Raw genomic sequence first — 20,341 nt, forward strand, 5'->3', positions numbered from 1 at the left:
TGTCTCTGGGTGTGGAGGGATATAGGAGGTGATTGAGGACACAGCGGGACACAGCAAAGGTTCTCCTGTCACGTTCATTGTCAACTGTAGCTTTTTGTCCAGAAAGGTGCCCCATACTCTCATGACATTGTCATGTTGGTTTCTCACATCTGATGGGAAATGCATGCTGGGAGTTTTCTACTAACGTCCTTGGATATTGAAGGAGACCCACTTAGCACATTACCAACAGCCAGTAGTAAAAAACTTAAAAGAAGCAACTGAATACACGATACACCTACAGTTATACAATACTGTGTAGAGACTGATAGCAGAAAATAATTCTCTGCATACTTGGCATCGATTGTTTTGGTATTACGATGTGAAGAATTAAACTCCTGATCCAGATCAACATGTAGCCTAGCCTACGCCAGATCTGTGCAAGCTTCTCAAAAACACCAAAGCCTAACTCTCCTTCAAAGAAAAAAGCCTAAGCTAGAGCCTGTCTAATTAAAAGATTGAATTTCTTTGACTTTTGTTGCTTTTTCCAACCCACAACTAAATTCTAATGTTTATTGCTTTTATTAATAACCATTGGTTATGGCCAGAGTTGCAGCAAGTGTTTCACTACTCCAGGATGAGAACCCAAATCACTTGCTATGGAATACAAAGAACTAGGCCTACTTAAATAAATACACAAACTGCAAAATTCAAGATTACAGATAGACACAGGCTGTACAACATACAACATAAATACTATCCAAACTGTATGGTCTAAGTTCATTTTTGCTCTGTCTGGCATAAAGGTGTGTCATTGTTAGTTTACCACATCCAAAACAGCTTGAGTTGCACTGCTTGTACAAATGGTTAGTCAAACGTTCTCAGAAGCAGCAGTAAACGTGAGACTCCAACCTGGTGTTTTACTGTTTGTACTGGCCTCAAGAGACCTTGGCTGGTCCAGGAAGAATATCACTATTATCCTCCACCAAGCACCCCCAAACACAGAACAACAGGCATGAAATGTCACACTGGGTTTCACAACAAACAAAGATGATCTTTTTCCCAGGAAAGAACCAAATTGATGGACAGTGCTGATTGGACAGCAGGACATCGCCTTCTCCATTTTCCATGAATCCCAGTCAAGCTACTTGTAGTTTATGATGACATAACATACAGTAGTATTAACTAAACTTCAGTGAGCAATCACATTAGAAACTCCACCCAGTTATATTTAGCCTAGTTTCATGATTTGTCTGAGTGACACAATAGCTGCTGACAGAAATGGGACGGCCCTAGCTGGGGACGTGCAATTAGGTCATACGAGCCATCTGACCCTGACAACAAACAGTGTGCATACTATAGAGGTGCTTCAGGGTATTGCATCAGTGTATGAAATGAGCTGTTCAAATAAAGTTGTATTCGTTTTGATTTATAGGACAGGGGGAAGGTGAGAAAGGGGCGAGTCTGTGTGTCCAAATATGAGGAAGAACGCATTTATTGATCATGCGATGTGACACACATGATGACATTAACATGTACGCTTGAATGTCCACCAATACAATTCCTTCTCTGCTTTTTCTCCCATCCTGCTTTCCTCCCTTCACAAGGCAGCCAGGAACAGTGATGAGCCCTATCAAGGCTACCGGGGGCCAAGTTCAATTGCTCACCCGTGTCCAAACCAGGGACATGGGCAGGAGAGTGATCTGTTCTGCATGTTGTTTTATCAGGGTGCTTTGCGGAGGAAACCCATGTGAGCACAGGCAGAACATGCAACTCCACACTGGAAGACCGGGGAGATGAGCTTGAGCCCACAGGAGCACCCAACAATGCCTCAAGGCAAATGAAGTACGTGACAAAACATATAGCCCGACTTCAAAAAGCTTAACGGTAGTAAGAGGACATTCTGCTTTGGTCAAACTATATAAAAACGTACAACTAGGCCTAGACTGACACAACAGAAAATGCATGGATACAAAGTTAGAAACCAAGCATTTTTTATCTCATTCCTACGTGAAGGAATTCTGACAGGTAAAAAACAAACAAAGCACAGAATATTTGCGATAAGAAAGAAAAGACAGTTTAGAGTGAGCTAAGTAAACTGGTGTTGGTGCGCTGCCATTCTGTATAAAACTCCCAGTCATGGATGATCATTTTTGCAACAGGGCCATTTGAATTCCTCTTGTAGAGCCAAAGAAAACAGACCACAGCAGAGCACAACCACGAACAGGAGATATAAATGTTTAGACCATTAGCCACAATGTTCTTGGACCGGGGGCTGAGAGGGCTGGGAACCTTTCACCTAATGGTTTTCCAAATACCCCGAAAACAGATCCATGCAACTGTTATCTTTCCATTTATCAAACCATTTTGCTTTTCACCCCCTCCCCTGCCAGTGGATGAAGTGTTGCTTACTATTAAACTGCCAGTGTGATAATAAGTGGAGAAACAGGGGACTCAACAGTCATGGAGGAAAGATACAGGCTTACAGGACAGTACATCCTTAGGATTACATTGCCAGTATTCTCATCTAATGGTTACACAGTACTGGTTGCTAACGCCAGTCCAGGATGATAAACTCAGGTAAGTACAAAGCTCTGCAGCATTCCACGAGGACTCCGTGTGGTATTGCTTTCTCAAAGCTTATGGGGGGGGATGAAAATGGGTTATCGACACTGGAGGGCTAAACAAGAATATCCTGTACTCTTTCCATCCTGGCAGGAATTGTGACAGGTTTTTTAGCCTTCATAAACGCGTTTTTGGCTTTTCCCAGTCAGTCTAATATGAAAAATCTGGTTTAATATAAATATTTATTTCCCAGGTGCAGACGAACTCTTAACAGGTTGGAAACAGATGAGTCTATTGCTTAACAATAGAATGAATGGACGTAACGTTACCTCGCTTTCCCTGACCACACCCCCACATTAATAGCCTTTTCGATATATTCAATGTGGAAAAGTAACTGTTATGGTTACAGGAGACCCTGCTTTGATCAATCATGATAACTGATAAACGAGCAGCGTTGTCATCCCTCCCCGTCTTAGATCGAGGATCTGATTCAACACATGGCTAGTCATTTGACTCTAGTTGAATCAGACTAAAGCTTAAAGTACTACTAGCTTGTACCGCCGACACAAGCAACCGTTAAGTTATTGTATATACTGGGGATCCTCTCTTAACCGACATCAAAACCGCCCAACTGTCATTTCAGTTTCTGTAAATGTTACCGTTCACACTTCCTGGCTAGCATATCCCCGGTCAGCAGACCCCCTTGAGTATACTCCATCCATGTCAAGTGACAGTCGCTTAGGGGGAAAAAGAAAGTACCTTATGCCCTCCGTGTGGGTTCCATGTGATTTAAACAATATTATTCTCAACGTTGACATTTCATAAACATTATAAATGTGCCAACTCATCGTTAGTTCTGGATACTTCTTACCCCAACTCTGGCCGCATCTCCCGCTATCTCGTGGAAGTGGTTGGTAAAAGCAGCGCGTGCGTAGTCTCCCAATTCTTTACATTTTTTGCTCCTTGAACTGCAGAGGTGATATGGCTCCCCCGTTTGGTGGCGGTTGGTGGCGGAACGTTATCTATTAGTTTGAGAAAAGCTTATTAACCGTTAAATAACTGCTAATATGCAGGTACAGTATGCATCTGCTATATAAGTTGGTAGGTACACTTCTGTCTACAACATATACATGTCTGGTCCTGCGTTTCAAGACCATTTTAAAAACTTACTGAAATGTTATTTCGAGGTAGCCTAATTATTGTCAGCGTGTTTAGAAGTGGGACTGCCCTGGCTGTGGTCATGACTGTAATCAGGAATGTGTAGAGGAGGAAACATGGACAGATTGTTCATATTGACTATAGCTTTGTAACTGTTTGGTAAATCAATAGCGTTTGTTAGACAGTTGTATTTGCATATTGTTGCCACAAGCTTGTCTGATGTGTGCTTGGAATTCTTGTGGGCGTTTTCCATTCGCTGTCAGCTATTTGATAGGCTTATTTTGACTTCTGTCAAATCGCAGTTTGGCCAGTACAACAACAGGCAGTTGGACTCGGAAGCATTTTTAAGAGATAATGAAAGACAAGGAAATTGTATAGTAGCCAGAGCAAAAGTAAAAGTGTATTTAACATTAGATATCATCATCAGTCATCTCTTCCTAAATAAATCACACATCATGGATTCCACTCCGGTAAGAAGAAAGTTATCATGACAAATAGCCTCCTACAAGACAAGCTAACGATAGCTAGCTAACACGGTGCTAACTTTAGCAAGCTAACTTAAGCGGCGCTTGTAAGGGGTATCTGATTTAAGCTAAGGCGTTCTACCCAAGTACGTATTGCTAGCCTAGCAGTAGTAACTGATTCAGGGATGAGCTAGCGAACAAAGAAAAATATGAAATGAGAGACTTTACAATGGAGATTAAAATAATAAACGAGTTCTATTAAATATCTTTATTTTTATTTTTATTTAATCAGACATGTAAAACGTGCCTTTTGTGTAAGTCCTATACGGCCGCTACATAACTGGCCCTAACTATGTTTATAAAACGAGCGTCTCCGAAGTAAGCGTACGTTTGCTTGTTCAGCCAACGTTAGTCATCCTAAAGCTATCTGAGGGTCATGCTAGTTAGCTAAACAAGTGAAACAGCCCCTGTCATTCCCTTTGTTCAGCTCTTTTGGAAATTACGTTAAATGCCATGCTAGTTCTCCATGTTTGTATTTTTGCACAATGATGTCATGTAGACATTCCTCATAAATGTCATCAGTTGCATCTTTGCATGTAGCTTACTAGCTAACATTAGCTAGCTCTACCTTTGTGAGCATTGGCAATATACAGTAGTATTCTGTAGGGAGGGGGAGGGGAGGGGGGGGGGCGTACAAGGGTACACTTTTGCTGGCTCTATGGTTTTCCCCAAATGATGTGGTTCACGTCAACACGCCCTTCTTTCCCCCTGCCTTGGCATTTTATCTTGTTATTGTTGCAGACTATCGGGGAGTTCTTCCGTACCCTGTGTGAGATGGGCTTCACAGAAGAGCAGATTCAGTCAGCTGTGAAGGCAGGACACTTCTCTGTACAAGAGGCAGCTGAGTGGTCAGTCTTTCCAAACTCTAAACACTGTCCTGAGTTAAATTACTAGAGGGATTATAAAGCTCTCTCTTTGAAGTCGCTTTGAATAAAAGTGTCTGCTAAATGAATACATTTAAATAAAAGGTCAATGTTTGAAATACAATTTGTATTTATCTGTGAATGACACTGATTATAACTGTGAACATGTCAAATGTCTGATGTGAAAGTGTTTCGGTATCATCTCTTTCATACAGGCTCCTCCAAGGAGAAGGTCTGAGACACAAACTGGTAAAGCACCCCGCCCAGCCGGTCCAAACAGCCTTTTCTGCTTTCAACCCTCCCAAAGATACAGGGACACAATGCCCCCCAAGCACGTCAAGCTCGGAGCCCTCCGACATTGGAGGTAGGATCACTGAAATACTGCAAAGAAATTGGTGAAAACATTTTTTTGGACGCCATTCCATTTACTGACAAAGAGGTCCTGTGTGCAGAAGGTGTTATGTAATTACTGTAAGCTATTGTTTTCCGAGCTCGTTATGTACTTTTCATGTACTTTTCCTAAAGAATGCTTATTGCCAAGAGCACAAAGCAAAACCAAAGTTGACATACCTATTTTACAACAGCTTTGAGAGTATCATCTCTTCACTCTAAAAAGAAAACATTGCACAGACACTTAGGTCTGACTCCTCCTCGATAAATCTGCCCCTTGTTTACAATCTGTATTCACACAATTGTGTTTGGCCTTCGTGCAGACCCATCTCTGGTCCTGGGCCACCCGCTCCCCTCCTCCCCAGCTGCAGAGCCCGCGCCGCTGGAATCCCGTATCAGGCAGGACAAGAGTGACTTCCAGGAGCAGCAGAGGCAGCGTGTGGCCCAGGAGGCCCGCAGCGAGAGGAGGCATAAGAAACAGGTTAGCAGGGCCCTTGGCCTGGTTGTGTTGGGTCTTTAGGCATGTTTTATTGAAAGTCTTTGTGTATTTGGCGTTAGTGGGGTAAGCAGTTAGATTCATTAATGTGTTTTAACACAGCACACTTGTTTAACCCCTGGTTCTTTTTGTTACCTGGTATAACACTCTGACATCACACTTCTAATCTCTGATTTGCCAGGAGCGAGAGCTGGTGCTGAAGCGAATAGCGGATGACCGGAGGACCCTGCTGGAGAAGACCCAGCCAGGCACCCCCACAGAACCCTCTCCTCCTGACAGCCAGGGCCAGAAGCTGGGGGGCGCGACTCAGACCAGCCTTGACAACAACTGCATCCTCATGGTTAGCCTGGTCCTCCTCAAAACACATTCTTGGACTATAACTGTACATTAATTAATTTGATTGACTCGAGGGGAAAAAACTGACTGCAGTCCAAATGCTGGGTCGCTTGGCATCGTTGTTGCAAGTTGTAATATGTTATGTTGTTGTATGTTGTGTGTCCTTAGATTCGTCTGCCCTCTGGGGAGTCCATGAGAGAGCGTTTCCCTGCAGACGCCCCCCTGCGCAGCGTGATGGAGCACATCTCTGGCCGCCACCCCTCCCTGCCGTCATTCTCCCTCCTCCAGGGATTCCCGCGCAAGCGCTTCGGCGAGGCGGAGCTGGCCTGCTCCCTGCACTCTCTGGGCCTCACCCCCAATGCAGCACTCTGCATCCAGACCACGCCTCCAGAGACACCCCAGGACCCAGCCAGCCCCGCCACTCCACTCTCGTCGAGTCAGGCGGCGGTGGAGGAGGTGGTGACTCCGCCCAACCTCCCTCGTCTCCCACCACCGGTCCCGGTCCAGGAGATGGGGGAGGAGCCTGCCCTTCCACCACCCCTCCCCCAACAGTTGTGGGAGGAGGCAGTGGGCTACGCAGGGATCCCTGGGGTGGGCCCCCCACTGACCGGCCCCTCCCACTTTTGGGGTAAGGGTTACCATGGCACCTGAGGACTAGGGAGACATCCACATATGAAGTACTGTTGATTATAAGCAATCCTACTGTGATGCTTTCAGCAGAGATGCCCTTTTCAATAAGATCCCATTTGTTCACCATTACGTTAATTAAGTTTATTGAGTTACATGCAGGCGGTTGGACGTGCAGCTGAATTGATCCTTGGTGTTCATGCTGAGCTTTGTGGTGGACAGGGCGTGGCAACAAGCTGGTTCCGGGGGATGCTGAGGGGGCCGCCAGCTCTGACGATGACGAGCAACTGGAGGAACAGCAAGACCCAGCCCTCTTCCTGAATGGTACCGCCCCCGTCTGTCTATGATTGGTTACCAGCTCCCCCTTCCTCTCTTTTCCCTGCTCGCATTCCTCCCCCTCCCTCTTCATTGCCTCGTGTCTCCAGTTTTCAGCCTCTCCCAGAACTCGTTATTCCCAGCTGTCAGACACAGGCGACCTCTCATTCTCTCAAGGCTTGTGTACTTGTGTCACCACGGTTATGGGATTCCTGGAGCAGCTCCCGTTCTACCAGCTACACCAAGGGCTTCCTGCAGTAGCCCCACCTGTACTTTCACTGGCATCGGTGCATTCTGTCCTGTACAAATACCTCACTGTGCCACTTGTACCACTCAAGTGGGCCAGGAACATGTTAGATGTGTCCTCTCCCTCCTCTCTAACTGAGAAACCTGTTACATGCTTGGGTTAAGAAATAGATGAATGTCCTCATCTGGCCCAAATACATCGGTTTACACTGCATGGACTGGCCAATCAGAGATAAGCTCCTGTAGTTCTGACTGTATGACTGTTTGTTGGTTTTTGAACCACTATTGACTTTGTATTACACATCTCCATCTATGTTAGTACACATATCCAGATTGTATAACTTTTACAGCAATTTTGGGGGGGGGGCGTCTGTCCATTTACACTTAAGAGTAACTGTGTGGTTTCCACAGGTTTGCCTCGATTGCCGTTCTTCCCGGAGAACCGAGTGCGTGTTGGGTTTGAGCCCCGGCACCACTGGCCTGACCAGGGGAACCGGCTCAGGTCAGCACTCCCTGTGAAGCTGTCACATAGAGTTAGGCTGACATTGGAAGAAACATGATCATCTCATACCAATGATATGAGCCAGTATATGTTTAGTCAACGCAGTGTTACTGTCTGTGAGTCTTCTGAGGGTGTGTGTTTGCATATACAATGCTTGTGTACCTACTGTGTGTGTGTGTCCCAGGGAGGCAGCAATGGAGCAGGCCGTAGAGCCAGAGGGGGCTGGAGGCAGGGTGGTGCCCGGGGCGGCGGGCCAGGCTGCGGTGGAGCGTCTCCAGAGAGCTGCCCACCGGGACGACCCCCAAGCCTCCCAGGGGCACCCGTCACCCCCCAAGAGGCCTTTCAGGACACCCAGCGTCCCCTCTCTTTGCGTCATGGCCACCAGGGCTACCGTGCACCTCATGACAGGTCAGACTGCCATGTTATTTCATCCCTTAAGTCAAAGGCAGGAGAAGATCTAAAGCTTAACATTATAATATCTAATTTAATACTAATATGTCCTTGTTTTTCTCCATATCCGGTCCCTGCCAAATTCCTCCTTCCACTCATTTCTGTCTCTTTCCCTCTGCCTCTCCCTCTGTCTCTCAGCTCCCAGCATGCAGTACAGCAGCAGCCTGTCATGTCTGACCCCAGAGCTGGCCGAACTGCTGCTCAGCCACATGTCTCGTGAGAGGCTGCTGCGGCCCCGGACCTTGGAGCTGTTTTTCGGCTGCCCGCTGCAGAAGTTTGTCCTCAACTGCTACCCTTACTCTACCAACGAACTGCTGCGGCAGCTCCGCGCCTTCACAGCGTTGAAGCACCTTAGCCTTGTGAGCTCACCCCTCATCACCGGTACGGCGAAACCCTCACCTGCACCACTCAGCGTTCAGTCTATTTCTTATCTGGGTTTGACTGGTTTTAAGCAAACCTATTATTGTTGCTATTAAATGATTGTTTTGAGGTCTGTGTGACTATGACACTGAGGGCCCTGGCTGGCTGGCTGTGTTTCTCCCATCTAGATGCTGGTCTGTCATTCCTTCCCTGTCTGGTCAAACTGCAGCACCTGAACCTGGCCTCCTGCAGCAAGCTGACAGACTCCTGTCTGCAGCACATCACAGGTGAGCAGGCGCCCTTCATCAGTTGTCTTCTCCTGTCTTCATCTCTCTCTCACTATCTTTCAGCTCGGTCTCAAGTTTACTGAGATGTCCTGGAACCTCCTTTCTGGAGATTGAGTCTGCCATTCAACAGATGATATGCATTGTATTCTGTCTTTGCTGCTGTCCCACAGGCCTGAAGAGCCTGTGCTTCCTGTCCCTGGACCAGACCAAAGTAAGCGATGTCGGAATGATGCTGTATCTTCAGTCAGCCCCGTCATCACTGTCCCAGCTCAGTCTGAACCAGACGTCTGTGACGGAGGCCACCCTGGCAGTGCTACCCGCCTGCACTCCACAGCTGCGACTGCTCAGCATCAAACACACCAAGGTAGGCCCCTCCACACACACACACGCACCTGCTTCCTCTGTGTCTCTTTTTCTGTCATTCCCTCTCTGTCCCTATCTCTCTCATGCTCTGCCTCGCTCCCCTTTTAAGTGACTATAAATCTACAAGGTTCCCCGTTTTAAAATGTCTCTTGTGTTCTGTCATTCTCTTCAACCCTGCTTGTGCCCATGTGCTCCTCCCTCAGGTGAGCGTTGTGTCTGCCCTGGCACAGCTGGCCAGCCTGCAGACCCTTTACCTGGATGGCACCGGGGTGAGGGAGGGTTCCCTGGAGAACCTGGCAACCCACTCCTCTCTCTCTTCCCTCAGCCTGGCCGGCATCCCCGTTGCTGACGGCAACCACGCCCTTCAGATCATCTCGGGTGAGACGCTCTGTTTTTAGCTGTGTGTGTGTGTGTATTAGAAACCAATTGCATACAACTGTAATGATGAGTGTTTTTTTGAGGGTGAGTTTGTTTTTTCTTCCTAGGTCTTAAGCTGACCCAGCTCACCCTTCCTGGGCGCCACTCAGTGACAGACAGCGGGCTGCACTTCCTCTCCAGACTGTCTCTTCTCTCAGAGCTGGACCTGACTGACTACACACATGTCACTGACCAGGGAGTCTCTGAGCTGGCATCCATGACTAGGTAAACCCCACCCCTCTATGATAGCTTACTCATCATCAACATAGTCTCTGCAGCTACATTACATTACATATCTGTAAGTAGCTTTTAAACCTTGGTCCAAAATGCTATTTGAAATATTTTTTAATACTTGTGTGCATATTGATCGTCAGAGTGAGTAACTACTTGCGGTGTGTGTGTTGTGTGTGTTGTGTACGTGTTTCCCAGGCTGAAGAAGCTGTCTCTCAGTAACACCCAGGTGACAGACACGGGGCTGCCCTCTCTGAGGTGTCTGCAGGAGCTGCTGGAGCTCTGTCTGGACCGCACAGCCGTCACCAGCAGGGGCGTGGCTGCTCTGGTCACCTGTCTGCCACACCTGCAGGTGGGCCCCTCCCCCCCCCCCCCCCCCCCCCCCCCCCCCCCCACACACACACACTCCCTATACAAACACACACACCATACCTGTCTGCCACACCTCCTGTAGCTAGTTACAGCAGGGTAATCAGAGGAGGACAAACATTGCTTTGTTGGAACACATGTTACTGAATAGGAGTGTTTGAACAGGCTTATGCGCTCGTGTGTTCTTGTCAGGTGTTGGGACTAGCCAGTACCCAGGTGGGGGACACGGTGGTGAGGAGAGGTCTGGTTAACTGCTCCCAGCTGCTGAAGCTCAACCTCAGCCGCACGCGCATCACTGACCATGGTAAGATTACGCACACACACTGCCTGGCCATCCGTTCTGTTAAACACCAGGCTCGAGCAGAATGGAACACAGGGATGAAAGACTATCAGTTTCTGCTCACCGTCGTTTGTTGTGGTCCTCAGGTCTGAAGTACTTGAAGCGTATGAACCTGAGCCAGGTGAACCTGGACAGCTCTGGCGTGACGCTGTTGGGCATCGCCAACCTCATCTCCTCCTGCCCACACATCACCAGCATCCGCGCCAGCAACACAACGGCCATCCCCCCCGACCAGGTCTCCGACGACGACGGAGATGCCCAGTGAGACTTGGACAGGGCGCTCAGCCCCCCCCAGCAGCCCAACACACTGTCACACACACACGACTTATTAGAGGCACACACGGAGAACCACAGATGGCCACTTCCCAAACATACAGACCAAACAAATGTTTTTAATTCAGTGTGATCTATTTAGTGTGACAGTAAAAGTTCTGGCATCCTGCTGACAGAATCACCTGCTGCCAACAGGACAGTCTGTCACCCAGCTAGACAACCCATCAGCTAGACAACACATCGGCCTGACAACCCATCAGCTAGACAACCCATCAGCTAGACAACCCATCAGCTAGACAACCCATCAGCTAGACAACCCATCAGCTAGACAACCCATCGGCCTGACAACGCATCAGCTAGACAACACATCAACTAGACAACCCATCAGCTAGACGACACATCGGCTAGACGACGCATCGGCTAGACGACGCATCAGCTAGACATTAAATCAGCTAGTGGCACACCTGCTCTGGCATCTTTAGCACATAGCTTTGCGTCCCCTGACTTGAGCCTCTGCAGATATTATACATGCATTACACCTAAACCTATGTATCAAACCCCCAAACCGCTGATGTCATGATGACAAACTGTCCTCCCACTTGATCGTGCCACATAGATCCAGAAAGTGGCCGACACGTAGTATGCATGAAATGTCTTAAAGCAGGGCAACTATATGAAACAACCAGGTGTGTACCATGTATGTACCACAGCATGTTAACTACAATGTCTAACATTTCCCTTCAGAATTCAGAGTCAGTAAAGCAGTTGTAACACCTCAGACCTGGCAGCTCCAGTGAGGGGGATGGGTTCTATGCCAGACAGTTAACATCCATTCAACCTCATTTTTCCTGTTCGACTTTGCTTGTAATCTGAAACATTTGAAAAGAAATTCCATTACAACTGGATATCTTAGGCATACCCTTGTGGTAGGAGTTGGTTGATGTGTTGGCCGTCAGTTGGCCATAATGCATATTGCATGAGTGGCTGGGTTCATAAGCACCAATGCACCTTCTGTGATATGAAATATAGTTTTGCTTCTCCTATGTTTACAGAGATGTAAAATACTGGACAGTTTATTTTTTCCCCAAAATGTAAATGGTTTTGGATAAGAGCACTGTACATTTTCAAAGGCAAATGCAGAAGAAATAAATACTGTGTTTTCAATGTTTAGTTTGTTTGATGCACATCATAATAATCAAAACAACTGTAAATACCCCATTGCAAATATATTTATTCAGACAAACCATTATTTCAAGTACATTACTTTTAAATATTATACAATTCTGAAAGCTTTTATTTTATAAAATGTAACTTGTTTTTGAGAAATACAAAATACATTTTTCTGATGCCAGTATCAGAGTAGCATTGAGATGCTACATCAGAGTGCAGCCTGGTATGTGGGTCACTACAGCTGAGTACTGTCAGATGTTTCACAAAGCAAGATCTCTGACATATCCATGTTGTTTGAGGCAAAGTGTCACAAATGGAAGGTCAGAGGTTCTAGATATTATGTGTTTGCTTATCAATCTTGGATTTCAAGTGCTCTTTATAAGCCAGAATGTCCATGTTCCACTTGGTGATGGTCTGCTTCTCACACACCCAGATCTCTTGTGCCACCTAGGGGGGGAGAAAGAGGTGACATTCTTCAAGCATATAGTAGACACCTTTTAAAACAGAACCTTATACATTTCAATACTTCATATTCTCTAGTAGAAACCAAACGAGTAGGAAAAGGGGAAGGTTGCTCTCACCTGCTGGATGAGTCTGAAGTCGTGGCTGACCAGCATCATGCCGCCCTCAAACTCGTTGATGGCGTCCGCCAGGGCATCGATAGTCTCGAGGTCTAGGTGATTGGTAGGCTCATCCAGGAACAGCATGTGGGGGTTCTGCCAGGCCAGCCAGGCAAAGCACACACGACACTTCTGACCGTCCGACAGATTCCTGATAGGGCTCACCTTGAGAACCAAGGAAGAGATCAAACTACATACAAAATACACAAACTGTAATCATAGCTGATGCGGTCATTCTCCAGAAGGCTTTGGGTCACCTAGGTGGCTACTCAGTGGAGGTTATCCCTGGTTACACATCAAGGTCAAATCAAATCCTCACCTGTTGTTTTCCAGTCAAGCCGTAGCGGCCGATGATCTTCCTCATCTCGTCCTTCTCCTTGATCTCGGGGTAGCACTTCATCATGTACTCCAGAGGAGACAGGTCCAGGTCCAGCTGCTCTGTGAGGTGCTGCAGGCCAGAGGGCTCCTGAGGTTACTGACAGGGTCTGTCATCCACAGTGAAGGTCAACACCCTACATCACTACATGCCGCTGTGCCGGGCAGGAGAAACACGCTTCTGCTCTCAGTGATCAAGAGGCAGGAATTGATTAACAAAGCACATAGCTACTGCTAACAGCGGTAAATCATGTGTGTATGACCGTGTTTCAGTGGTGTTCCCACCTGGTGATACCTCCCAATCTTCACGTGAGAGTGTTTCCTGATCATGCCATCAGTGGGAAGGAGCTGGAGAGACCAGGGGAGAGACAAGGGGAGCATACCACACTGTTCAAACACAACCTCCGAGAAGGGATCCTTACAGGTGAACTCAACTGTTTAGCTGTCGTGCTGCTGGCCCTCCTACCTCCCCTATAAGCAGTTTGAGCAGTGTGGACTTCCCCGCCCCATTGGGCCCCACCAGGGCCACTCGTGTGTCCAGATCGATACCAAACTCCAGATTCTTGTAGATGTGAGGCTGGGATGAGACATACGGGAGAGGTTTGTTTCAGTCAATCTTGATTCCCCTTATAGCTGTTCATAACAGTGAACCACAGTTCATAAGAAAGGTGGATGTGGCGGGAGAACATCCAGTCTAGGTGCTCCGTCCCTGGTGATGGGTGTGGCAACCCAAACCGACTCCCCAAACGCACCCCTACTCACGGTGTTGTCGCTGTACTGGAAGCTGACGTTCTGAACCATGATAACCGGAGGAGGAATCTTCCCACAGGGTGGAAAATACAATGACAGAGTCTGGGGGAAGAGGAGAGGCAGAGAAGAGGTTGTGGTAAATTGCTATACGGAGACACTGCCTTTAGCTTCACGAGATGTTATGAATGAGATCTGGTGTGTTCGTTGGCGTCCTCCAAGAGGAATTGCTGGCTAGATGAGGGTCTCTTGCCTTGTCATTCACTACTCGTTCAGTCAGGCCTGAGGCCACCATCTTCTGCAGCGTCTTCTCTTTGCTCTGCGCCTGTCTGGCCAACTTAGCAGAGCCATGACCAAACCTGGCGATGTAGTTCTACCCAGAGAAGAACACAGAAGGAGGGGGGAGTGCGTGAGACAGCGATAATTACACAGATAAAGCAAGAGAATGAGAAAGAGCGTCAGATATAAGCTCTCACTGTTGATGGCCATGTCAGAGAGCATCAGCGGAATGTATCGCAGTGTAATACATATTGTAGCCACAGGGTGGCGACCTTCACCTTCATGTGTGATATCTGGTCCTGTTCCCAGTTGAAACGCTTCATCTGGTTCTCCTCTAGCTCCTCCCTGGTCTTTATGTACTGGTCGTAATTACCCTGCCATTAAAAATAGACACGCTTGGTCATCCAAATGAAGGGACACCCCCCTCCCCCGGACGAGACCGTCGGTAGACAGCGAGACACGCGGTGAAGCGGGCGGCCGTATATGGTGCAACCACAGAGGTCTTACTGTGTAGTTTTTGAGCTTCCTCTGTTGCAGGTGGATTATGTTGGTGCACACACCGTTCAGGAAGTCTTGAGAGTGAGAGATGAGCACAAGGATTCGCTTGAACCTGATAGGGGAACAAGGAACACGCAAAATAGATGACACGAACACTGACAATCACACAAAAAGCTCCCAGAACATTCTTCATATTGGCGGTTGACCAAAAAAACACACACACCCAGAGTAGGCTGGATTGGGTCAAATGTTTTCCGACTGATTCAACTCATTCTTATTTAACATAGTTAAAATACCCAACCATTGGTGTGGAGATTGCCCAGGTCTCTCTCCCAGGGGTCCCCCAACACGACAGCAGCTGCTGGACAGGCGACAGACTTACGCCTTGAGCTCCTCCTCCAGCCATACACAGGCGTCCAGGTCCAGGTGATTGGTGGGCTCGTCCAGCAGCAACATGAAGGGCTTGATGAACAGGGCCCTGGGGGGATCCAGAGACACACTCAGGACAGCAACTTTATAGTATGTTCTATTTCAAATGGTAATCTATTTCTGTTCCATTCTCTGAGATTTAGACTTGGTAAAACTCTATCTTTGTGCTCCATGAATGGGACAGTGACTGATGATCTGTACTGGTACTGTGTTGGTATAGAGCTTAGGGTACAGACAGCCTAATCTAACCAATTAAAAGTTTCAGAAGGTACAGTTGGAGAGAACATCACATTCACATAGCTCAGGTTACACAGCGTGAATGTTTTTAACTGAAAAGCGGAGCTTAAAAATAATAATTGGAGTCTGGACGGTTTGTGGCAACCACAAGTACAGGGCTCGCAACTAACTATTTTCCTCTCTGTCCCAGTACCGTCCCGAAAGTTAACAGTCAAGTAAAGCAACACAGTGAACAAACGTGTTCCCCACATAATGATCCCAGTAACTTCCATCACCAGCATGACTGTATTGCTTTATGAAATGTCCAAACTGTAATATACAGGGGGGGAACCACTTTCCTCAGGCCTCCAGGGAAATCTGTTCCCCCTGAGTACACCATCGTTTCCCCTACCTGGCCAGAGCCACCCTCATCCTCCAGCCTCCACTGAAGTCCTGGAGCTTCTTGTGCTGCATGGAGGCGCTGAAGCCCAGGCCGTGGAGGATCCTGGAGGCCCGCACCTCCGCCTTGTCTGCATCCAGCTCCTCCAGACGCTCATACAGATCCATCAGCTTCTCACACTCGGCTGGGCTCCACAGAGGGAGAGACGTGCGTCACACTATGCTGACAAGCGGTACACTGTAGGGTGGTTGTCAAGATCATGTCCACCATATGACTAACCGTATAAATGTAACAATAGTGTTCTTCGTCATGTCAGAGTATTCCATTCAAGTTCAAATACTTTGTTTTGCAGGGACAATGTCGTTTAAAATACAACCATGGGCATCGATTTGGCAGACAATTAAAAAAAGGTACGGTTCCACAGTGATGAAGTTGTAACTCACAGTCTTCATGTGCCAGTCTCTCTGCCTCCTTCTCCAGCATGATCCTCTCCTGGTCCACCTCCATTACACACTGAAGGGCCGTCTTGTCGCTGGGCGCCATTTCCCGGGTCAGGTGGTAGATGTCTATGTGCTCAGGGATGGGGATCTCTCTGTGACCAATGGCCGACAACAGCATGGACTTCCCTGTATCCCATACCAGACACACAGGCACGCCACATGTATACATGAGGGAAACCCATGACTCATGATAGTGAGCTATCATGCAGATCATATCATTACCAGCTATTATACACTCGCCCTCTATTCGGGACTGTGTGGTATTTCATCGGATGGAAACTGACACAGCTCATGTTCGATTGTCAAAGGTGGGGATCAAACCAAAAACATGAAACCGTTAACACCAAAGTACCTGTGCCGTTGAGTCCAATGAGGCCATAGCGTCGTCCAGAGTTGAGCTCCAGGCTGGTGTCGCTAAGCAACTCCTGCCCGTGGAAGGTGAGTGAAAGGCTGCTGATGTGGACATCAGTGCTGTTGGGGTGAGATGCCAGCACCCCCGTCACCGCACGTGCCTCTGTCTTCCTCAGCTCAAACTCATCCAGCTCCTGAGCCAGGCCAGCCACCCCTGACAATCAGAATAGTCTTGTTGACTATTGAGCGCAAATTTCAAGTTAGTGTTAGAAAGCATTCCTTCCACCCGATCCAAGCCACATACTGTACACACACACTGACCCATAGAACAAATGCTAGTAATTGCTGCAGATTAGTGAATCATTTGAATGATAGACATACTTTTTTTCTCTCACCATTAGTCTCTGCTCCGTTCTCCTGGTTTTCCGTTTGTTCACTCTCCTCGCTCATCTCGTCTGGTTTCTTGGTGCGCTGGCGAGCTTTCGCAGCCTCCTTCTTCTTCACTGCCTTCTTCTTGGCCAAATCGGACGGCATTGTTGCTGGAGGGAAAACTACAGTCAATGAAAGCGGCCACTTAACGAGCTGCTCATCTGAATCTGGTGTGAACACATTTTCCATGTAAAAATAGTAAATGGTGCGTTGACTGAGTTTCTGGTGAACATAACATTGTTTGGGGAAAAACAATGAGGGAGACAGTGGCCAGTGGCCCAACAAAAACTCTTGTTGTCAAAGATACAGTGCCCTCCAAAAGTATTGGAACAGTGAGGCGAATTCCTTTATTTTTGCTGTAGACTGAAAACATTTGGGCTTGACATCAAATAATGAACGTGAGACCAGAGATCAACGTTTCAGCTTTTATTTCCAGGTATTTACATCAGGATCTGATGCACAACTAAGAAAATATCACATTTTGTTTGAATCCACCCATTTGTCATGTGAGCAAAAGTATTGGAACAGATATACTTAAAACATATTTAAGTGAATAAGACTTAATATTTAGTTGCAAATCCTTTGCTTTCAATAACTGCAGCAAGTCTGTGACCCATTGACGTCACCAAACTTTTGCATTCTTCCTTTTTGATGCTTTCCCAGGCTTTCACTGCAGCCTCTTTCAGTTGTTGTTTGTTTTGTGGGGTTCCTCCCTTCAGTCTCCTCTTAAGCAGGTAAAATGCATGCTCTATAGGGTTTAAGTCTGGAGATTGACTTGGCCAGTCTAATACCTTCCATTTCTTGCCCCTGATGAACTCCTTTGTTGTTTTGGCAGTGTGTTTTGGGTCGTTATCTTGCTGCATGATGAAGGCTCTGCCAATCAGTTTGGTTGCATCTTTCCTTAAATTGGCAGACAAAATGTTTCTGTAGACTTCCGAGTTCATTTTGCTGCTGCCATCATGTGTTACATCCTCAATGAAGATTAATGAGCCCGTCCTAGAAGAAGCCATGCAAGCCCAAGCCATGACATTACCTCCACCGTGTTTCACAGATGAGCTTGTGTGTTTGGGATCATGAGCAGTTCCTTTCCTTCTCCAAACTTTAGCCTTTCCATCACTTTGGTAAAAGTTAATCTTTGTCTCATCAGTCCATAAAACTTTGTCCCAGAATTTTTGAGGTTCATCTCTGTACTTTTTGGCAAATTCCAGCCTGGCCTTCCTATTCTTCTTGCTAATGAGTGGTTTGCATCTTCTGGTGTAGCCCTTGTACTTTTGTTCATGAAGTCTTCTGCGAACAGTAGATAGTGATACCTTCACTCCTGCCATCTGGAGGTTGTTGCTGATCTCACTAACAGTTGTTTTAGGGTCTTTCTTTACAGCTCTCACAATGTTTCTGTCATCAACTGCTGATGTTTTCCTTGGTCTACCTGTTCGACGTCTGTTACTTAGTACACCAGTAGTTTTCTTCTTCTTCAGGACATTCCAAATGGTTGTACTGGCTATGGCCAATGTTTCTGCAATGGCTCTGATTGATTTTCCATCTTCTCTAAGACTCACAATTGCTTGTTTTTCACCCAAAGACAGCGCTCCGGTTTTCATGTTGTTTTCACCTCTGAATACAGTCTGCATAGACAAAACCTATCTTACCCAATCTGAACCTGAGTGTAGACATTCAGTGGTATTTATTGATTGAATAATGTATGTAATAGGACACACCTGGGCAACAAAACACACCTGTCAGTCATATGTTCCAATACTTTTGCTCACGTGACAAATGGGTGGGTTCGAACAAAAAGGTGATATTTTCAAATTTGTGCATCAGATCCTGATGTAAATACCTGGAAATAAAAGCTGAAACGTTGATCTCTGGTTTCACATTCATCGTTTGATGTCAAGCCCAAATGTTTTCAGTCTACAGCAAAAATAAAGGAATTGGCCTCACTGTTCCAATACTTTTGGAGGGCACTGTAGCTCTACTTTTCTGTATGTTGAGTAGAGGTGTGCAATACTGCAAAATTTGGTATTGATCCGATATCAAGTAAATACAGGGCCAGTATTGCCAATACCAATACTTTTTACTTAGAAACCTAAGGACAAAGAGTTTGGTCAAAAATACTGTTAGAATTGTGTGCTGCTGGGTCATGTTACTGCACGTATCAGGCCGTTTTTTCACCTGATATTATGTGTACCCCCTCCCCTAACATGCAAAGGGTCTGTCCTGCCATCATGTGTATTATTTTATGTGATCTTTTAGCCACAATGAACAACCTGAGATAATATGGAGATGTCTGCTCCTTTCTAGCAAAAGTTACAGAGGGGATACACATTATATCAGGCCGTTTTTTCACCTGATATAATAATCAGTGAATTGATCAGTTCATCATGGTATGAACAATATGCCGCAGTTGACTTCAAACTAAGCAAACGCAGCGATCAGGTGTAATTGCATGGCCTGATAACAGTGCAGTACAGTTAGCTTTCAGCTAACTCTAGTTAAGGCGGTACATACGCATACACAGCAAACCAGCTGGCACCATGGCAATACAAGCATCACACGTTTTAAAAAATAAAATAAGTGTTAGTCTTCCCGAACAAAACATAATGTCTGGGTCTGTGTAGCGGAAATATCCTTTCATTATAGCATGGCTTGGATCTAGCTAGATGTTTACAGTTATTTCCATAATGGCTCGAGCTAGCAAGCTAGCTTTCTAGTGTCTAAGCTTTATTGAGATTGCAGTGTATGGATGGTCGGGACACAAATCAGATTATAACCGCTAGGGTCACAATACATATATTTTTTACATATCGTCGTTTGTCGTAACATTTAAAGGTTTTTCGAACTCACCTTACTGTCAGGTTCTGACGGTATTTGTTCACACTGACGCGGTGTGGCAGTGTGTTCACTTTTTATTGCTGGGTGCACTGCACGCCACTCAGTGACTTGCTGTCAGTAGCCAGACAGACCATATTTGGCATGGGGCGGTGAGAATGTACCTCTGCCAGTCTGCCTCTGTAATTACAATAATAGGGAAGGTAATTACAAAACATACAACTTAATAACCGATGTATATGGATGGGTGTAAAGAAAGTAATGGAATGTGCTCCAACGCTTCCCTTATTTAATTGCATCATATAATTTAGGACCTTAACATGCAGACAGAATTGACAGCAAAAAAACATTTAGCAACATATACTTTAACTTTTTTGAAGTCGAGAGGACATAAGGTTCAAAATACAAAC

The 20,341-nt window shown here is 46.4% G+C and overlaps 3 protein-coding genes across 8 annotated transcripts in view; 1 reads left to right on the top strand and 2 right to left on the bottom strand.

Moving 5' to 3' along the window:
* The window catches only part of slc4a2b (solute carrier family 4 member 2b), a 34,326-nt gene extending 30,873 nt beyond the window's left edge, over positions 1-3,453 (bottom strand). For both annotated transcript variants that reach the window (XM_047024285.1, XM_047024281.1), the window contains exon 1: positions 3,413-3,453. The gene's annotated coding sequence lies outside the window, so the exon portion shown is untranslated. The remainder of the gene's footprint in view (positions 1-3,412) is intronic.
* A 532-nt stretch (positions 3,454-3,985) lies between these two features.
* si:ch73-173p19.1 lies at positions 3,986-12,254 on the top strand. Its single transcript, XM_047024296.1, has 18 exons — positions 3,986-4,169; positions 4,965-5,071; positions 5,302-5,450; positions 5,800-5,957; positions 6,154-6,312; positions 6,477-6,936; positions 7,158-7,259; positions 7,908-7,998; positions 8,183-8,406; positions 8,587-8,829; positions 8,997-9,095; positions 9,266-9,459; positions 9,662-9,836; positions 9,944-10,100; positions 10,305-10,458; positions 10,668-10,779; positions 10,902-11,076; positions 11,284-12,254. The coding sequence occupies exons 1-18, from the start codon at positions 4,155-4,157 to the stop codon at positions 11,318-11,320; spliced, it is 2,811 nt and encodes a 936-aa protein (XP_046880252.1). The 5' UTR covers positions 3,986-4,154; the 3' UTR covers positions 11,321-12,254.
* A 28-nt stretch (positions 12,255-12,282) lies between these two features.
* Positions 12,283-20,048, bottom strand: LOC124470443 (ATP-binding cassette sub-family F member 2). 5 transcript variants are annotated; one of them, XR_006956408.1, is made up of 15 exons: positions 19,947-20,048; positions 17,069-17,212; positions 16,675-16,887; positions 16,266-16,448; positions 15,835-16,006; positions 15,160-15,255; positions 14,787-14,889; positions 14,558-14,653; positions 14,254-14,373; positions 14,016-14,105; positions 13,720-13,830; positions 13,539-13,601; positions 13,198-13,363; positions 12,840-13,043; positions 12,283-12,705 (listed from the first exon to the last, which is right to left on the bottom strand). XR_006956408.1 is itself a non-coding variant. In XM_047024330.1 (15 exons), the coding sequence occupies exons 2-15, from the start codon at positions 17,205-17,207 to the stop codon at positions 12,589-12,591; spliced, it is 1,836 nt and encodes a 611-aa protein (XP_046880286.1). In that variant the 5' UTR covers positions 17,208-17,212; positions 19,947-20,048; the 3' UTR covers positions 12,283-12,588. The 5 variants fall into 5 exon arrangements, 4 of the variants coding, with proteins under 4 accessions (XP_046880286.1, XP_046880287.1, XP_046880288.1 ...); XM_047024330.1 differs by having other exon boundaries at positions 13,198-13,326; XM_047024331.1 differs by lacking the exon at positions 19,947-20,048 and having other exon boundaries at positions 12,284-12,705; positions 13,198-13,326; positions 16,675-16,912; positions 17,069-17,159.
* Between the last annotated feature and the right edge of the window lie 293 nt (positions 20,049-20,341).

This window comes from Hypomesus transpacificus, chromosome 8 (genome assembly GCF_021917145.1).
Source record: "Hypomesus transpacificus isolate Combined female chromosome 8, fHypTra1, whole genome shotgun sequence".
NCBI classification, from domain to species: domain Eukaryota; kingdom Metazoa; phylum Chordata; class Actinopteri; order Osmeriformes; family Osmeridae; genus Hypomesus; species Hypomesus transpacificus.